Source organism: Morone saxatilis, unplaced genomic scaffold (assembly GCF_004916995.1).
Source record: "Morone saxatilis isolate NCDOM2014 unplaced genomic scaffold, NCSU_SB_2.0 Contig19, whole genome shotgun sequence".
In the NCBI taxonomy this organism is placed as follows: domain Eukaryota; kingdom Metazoa; phylum Chordata; class Actinopteri; family Moronidae; genus Morone; species Morone saxatilis.
In genome coordinates, this window is record NW_023339751.1 from 12,546,003 (window position 1) to 12,551,599 (window position 5,597).

The 5,597-nt window shown below is 36.4% G+C and overlaps 1 protein-coding gene across 1 annotated transcript in view; it reads right to left on the minus strand.

Annotated features, from left to right (window-relative positions):
• Window positions 1-704: 704 nt before the first annotated feature.
• Window positions 705-5,597, minus strand: part of plek (pleckstrin) — an 8,167-nt gene continuing 3,274 nt past the window's right edge. The window contains exons 3-9 of the mRNA XM_035662920.1: window positions 5,293-5,474; window positions 4,263-4,354; window positions 3,967-4,151; window positions 3,767-3,871; window positions 3,352-3,435; window positions 3,179-3,248; window positions 705-3,038 (exon numbers count right to left, since the gene is read on the minus strand). Of these exons, the coding sequence (XP_035518813.1) occupies window positions 2,899-3,038; window positions 3,179-3,248; window positions 3,352-3,435; window positions 3,767-3,871; window positions 3,967-4,151; window positions 4,263-4,354; window positions 5,293-5,474 (858 nt within the window). The 3' untranslated portion in view covers window positions 705-2,898. The remainder of the gene's footprint in view (window positions 3,039-3,178; window positions 3,249-3,351; window positions 3,436-3,766; window positions 3,872-3,966; window positions 4,152-4,262; window positions 4,355-5,292; window positions 5,475-5,597) is intronic.

Sequence of the window (5,597 nt, forward strand, 5' to 3'; positions counted from 1 at the left end):
CTAGGGGGAAATTGTTTTTTTCACTCTTTTTTACACACACTTCATGCACATGTGGACATGCAAAGGAGAGAGAGATGGAGTGATGGGCTGCCGCATTACGCGCGTCTCATGAGCAGTTTTCGGTTTCTCCAGCTCTATATTTTGGTCTATTGGGACTTGATAACCGGACAACCCTCAGGTTCCCCAAGCCACAGTCCCTACACACTGAGCTAGTGCCGCCCAACACAGTTGAAGTGCTGTCATTGATACAACTTTTTGCTTCTGTTGGCAAACAACTATATGAATATAATACAGTGACATTATTGACAAGTAAACGGTAAATGCAGCCGCTCAAGGCTCAGGATAAGTCAATGCTGCACTGAGACAAATCAGTATTTTAACGTCATACTGTCAATGGCATCTGTGGACATTTTTTAAAGCTTAGTTATCCACTCCCATTTCAAATGTATTCCCCTCTGACATATAGTGCAGGCCTAATGTTTTGCCAAAATAGAGAAAGAGAAGCATTTCAATTCAGATCTGCTCTTTCGCCCTCTGTCTTTTCACACTTTGTTTCATATACAACACATTCAGCTGTATATATTCATATTATTTTCATTAACTTAAAATCCAAAAGTTCCTAATCAATGCCCATATCAGGTTTTCCATTACAACAAAGAGCGCTGTATTATTCTTTGAATAAAAGAGGTAAATTGTATCAGAAATCAATCATCACTTGATTACAGTGTATCAGTTGTTGAACTTGTGTCTGTGCATTAGAATAGAAACTCACTCTTTCCTTCATTTGAACTGACGATGATGCCTCAGTTGTGGGATATGTGGTATTCTTTGTATTTCTTTTCCAGTCTTCCCAGGTTGGTGGGATCCACATTCCTGTTTACTAGTTTTCTATTATTTTTTCCCCTCATGTGTTTACTGTTCTTCAATGGATATAACACATTTAATTATTGTGGAAATCTATTACTTTCTTTCATTTATCTTGAGATGCCACAAAAGGTTTTTTACACATACAATTTTTTATTATTCTGTAAGAAAGATAAAGTATTTCTCTTTCGTATTATTATCATTATCTACTATTTATTTATTGACTTACTATATTGTGTGTGTGTGTATTGTCTTGTTTGTTCTGACGTCTGCCATGTTTTGTGATTGACATTTGATCTGCTTTTCACTGTGTTAAAGTATAGTACATTGACCTTCAACCATCGAAAGCAAACCACTTTGCTATGACTCACAGGAACAGTCTTAGGTTGACATATAGTGCCCTCCTGTGTTAAAATAGTAAAATGCACACACATACAGGCAGCCACAATGGTGTATGTTTTTTGAATGCCAATGGCAATTATTTCTAAAACAATTATTTGATAATTAAAATAGAAATGACACATTGATTGACTGATCTTCATTTTGGTCTTCTTATATGAATAAAAACTAAAAAAGAAATGAACAGCCACAGAATTGTATAGATTTGATAAAATTTATAAAATAAAACGTTAAGGGCTAAACTGAAGAGTGGGCAAAGAGAAATTTAAATAGGTGTGTGAGCTGTGGGTGATTTCTTCCGTACGGTAAAAGGCTAACCTTGTTTTTTTAAAACCTGCATGATGTAATGCAATAATATTGTCACCACTGATAAAGTTGATGCCCAAAACCTTAAAAAAAGCGCCGAATTGTAATAAAGTAGAAGTCATCGTTTAATTATATTCACTTCAATTGTCATCATTTTAAAAAGTATTTTTTTCGTGTGTGGTCCAATTGTAGCTCAAGGCAGTAATTTCTGTCACTGATAAATTCTTTCAGAGATGCAACAGGCCTGTAAGCCACAAACTGACACTAAACTGTGAAGGCGTTATATGATTCTGACTTACTTCACACTCAGGAACTGAGTGTGCTTGCATGATAGCACAAATTATCTCAAACCTTTGAAAGACAAGTTAGCAGGGAGGAAATCAGAAAACCACAATGGAAAAATAATAAGCCTACAACCACAGGCCATCTTTTTCCATGTAACTGCTCTTCACTGTCTAACATGCCTTTTATGTTCAGTGTTTAAGTTTTTCTGGAAGTTAAAAGATTTAGTATCTACATATAATTATGCACAATTGTATATCATCTGTATTTTTTACCACAGTGTGAAATAGTTTCCATGATGTCTTATTTCTATAGAAAATGCAGTAACATTAACCTACTTACCTGGTTAGTTTGCAAATGGGTTATATAATGAAATTAGAGTGATTTTAGATACCAGAATGAGTATAAAACTGCAGCACTCACAAGGCAATAAGCTGTAATATATTGAGTACAGTAGTACTAGGGTAATAACATTGTAATTACACAGGTATTAATAGCCTGGTAATAGCTTGTGATAATGAGGTTAAATTTCTGTTATGGCATAATGCTGGGTAAAAACATTTCAAGGTTATAATGGGGAAAAACATTACTTAGTGGTATTAGTTTTATTATTAATTTTAACTATATTACACCATCTCTAATATTATTTTACATATAGTTATATAACTAAATTTTTATTGATAACCAGATTTTTGTGAGTTAACCTATTGATAACCTGTTATTATCATGTTATTACTGATATTTTCTACTTTTGTTTTTATTTATATGTTCTTTCCAATGTGATACATATCATATTGCTAGGTTCTTACTAAAACACAATACAGTTTGATCATTTGCATACAAAAACATAATGAGACATTGATTAAATGTTATCATCCTACTGTTAAACTTCTTAAATGACACAAAAACATTATTAGTTTGATAGTGTATAGAGGAGTCAAACTTGCCAGTTACTCTAGTATGACAGCACTATGTTAAGGTAATAATTCAGTTATACTGATATGTCACACTGTTAAATGTAATTGCCCAGCTGCTTCACTGCTCTTGTTATTTTCCACTTTTTGACACTGCCTGTACTGCTTTGATCCACTCCTTTCTTTCCTCGGCTGTAGCAGCTTGGAGGAAGTAGTGAGTCTCATCAGAGGTGATGATCTCAAAGAGGTTACCGTCAATGTCGTATTTTTTGGCTGAAACCAGGAAAAGAGGAGGAAAAGGAGTTAAAAGGGACATGTTGAAGAGAAGCTACTGACAGTAAAGAGCAATTAAATTTCCTGGTTGCAGTCTGTCACAGTGGGGAAGCAACATGGGGCATGTGTATTTCACTCACCGTCAGGCACGTACTCCACAGCTGTAACTACAGATCCACGGAGATGGATTGAGCCCAGAGGGTCATCACCCTGACACAAAGAAAGAAAAGGAAGCAGAAAGTAGGAACAATAAAGATTATGTGAGAAAAAGAAACTCTGAACATTTTATGGAAGTAGTATTCAATATATGTACCTTTGTAGGGTCATAATAATGCATGTAAGCAGGGTCGTCTCTCAGTATGAACTTTCGGACCTTCCAGTTTTTTCTCCTATGTCCCTGTGATAAAAAAACACAACAAATGTTTGATCTGATTTGATGAACACCCCTAGCAAATGTGGCATCTTTCCAAGCAAATATAAGGGACACTTCCTCTTTCCTCTCAGTGTCAAAGTACTTGTCTAAATTTAATGACAAAAAGTTATCACTTTTCACCGCAGGATTGTGTTATTTTTACCCACAAGTCTGTGAATGTGAGAGTTCCTTTGAAAAGTGGTGCTTCTCATCAAGAGATTCTTATGTGTGCTCACAGTGTTTATACCTTGTTCATTAATTCTGTAAAGGCACACAACAAAAACACTACAACACTTTTACTTGTTTTTTGATTTACCTGTTTAAGTAAACAGCCCTGTTTTATGATGTTTCCTCTGAATTCTTCCTTCACAAGCACATCTTCATCACTAGAGTAGCCTTCACAGAAGAACCCACTGTCTGCCTGCCAAAAAGCATAGCCATCCACACACACATCAAATATAGATAGAAATAAATAGCACAAAACACATCCACATGAAACTGACAATCAGTACTCACAAAGTAATAAAGAGCATTTGTGTGATCTAAGAAGGCTGTTTGCTCTGCACTCTCTGCTCCGTCTTTTGACATGTCACCCGCAGGCTGGAGAAAACCCTCATTCAGGAGCCCTGTTGCTAACATGAGGGCCTCAGGTCTATTTCTTGCTTTTCCTTTTGAAATCAGCCACTCTACCACTGTTGCACCTGTGTAAAAATAGGGAAGGAACGGGGGGGAAAGTGATACAGTTAGAAGATAAAAAAAGAAAAAAAAAAACTTCTTCCACACCTGTAACATCAATAAAACCAAGACAGTACCGGTGAAACAGTGGTTAAAGACACGATTGTCCTGCTCCAGTTTTAACTCTCTTACTCCATCATCTTGGTCTTTCATCAGTGTGTACAGCTCACTAAGAAAAAACAATGGAGACACAGTCAATATGTATTGCCATTCTATCATTCTATCACTAAGCACAAGCAATTGAGCATTCACTAAACCTCTGTCCAAAATCATGAGTGTCTAAGCAACCATAAGTAGACAAGACATGCGGAACTGGTGTGGTCTACTGGTAGGAGCTAACGGTCATAAAATACTTTTTTTCACGTCCGTTCCGGACAGACACATACAGCATAATGTGCAGCGGTCCAGCTACTTATCATGTTATAGTTAGTGGCTAATTTCAATGCATTTGGGGAAGTTTACACTCCAGGAATAACATCCAAACTCATTAGTTGCCAACCACATTAGTTAGTCCTCATCCATGCAGCCTTTTCTCATGCAACTTTAAAACATATTGTTTGAAACAACAGTAAAACACAAATCTAACCTGTGTGTTTCTTGTCTATGTATGGTTTCCTGTAATAAACTAACCTTAAGCATGTGATATCCACTGAGCTGTCAAGTGCATATTTAACACCTCCTTTCAGGTTTGTCTTTTGCCACTGAAAGTTTTTCACTCACAGAGTTACAGCCAGCAAAATCAATAGTCGATAGAAGCCTGGTTTTGTATGCCTTTGTCTGAAATAAAAGACATTTTGAGTGACCTTTCGCCATTATCGTTGTAAACTAGGCTCTATGTCCCAGGGACTACGGGTGGAAAATAGCAATTTGCTAAAACCCAGTGCAATGCATCTCTCCTTGTTATATACAGGGTTAATGTTTTATTGTGCACTGTCCCTGTTCAAATAAAATAAATAATAATAATTTGCTGGTCAAGATTGGAACGCTTGACAGGTGTAACACCAGCAACTAGCTGAGTCAAGAGTCAATTCATAGAATCAAATGAATCCATTAATAGGTCTTTTCAAGTAATTGTTTCCACCACGAGGAAGATTTTGCAGAACATACGTCAGGTTGACTGTTTCAGGCAGGCGAATGGAGCGTCTTGTGGACTTCCTGGCAAACTTTTTTCCTCCCTGTATGCAGGTAATGGCCCTCTTGATGTCCTTGACCCAAAACTCTCTCTCCTCCACATGCGAGGCTTGGAAGAAGTGATCCTGCTTCTTCTCTGTGGTAATCTTGAAAACCAACTAAATAGAACCATATTAGTCAGTCACGCTGTTATATTTTCAGTTTTTTAATGACTTATTTTGCTGTCTTTAATTAGTAAAATCCTCAAATTCCGTAATTGTAGTTTTAAACTCACTAATCCT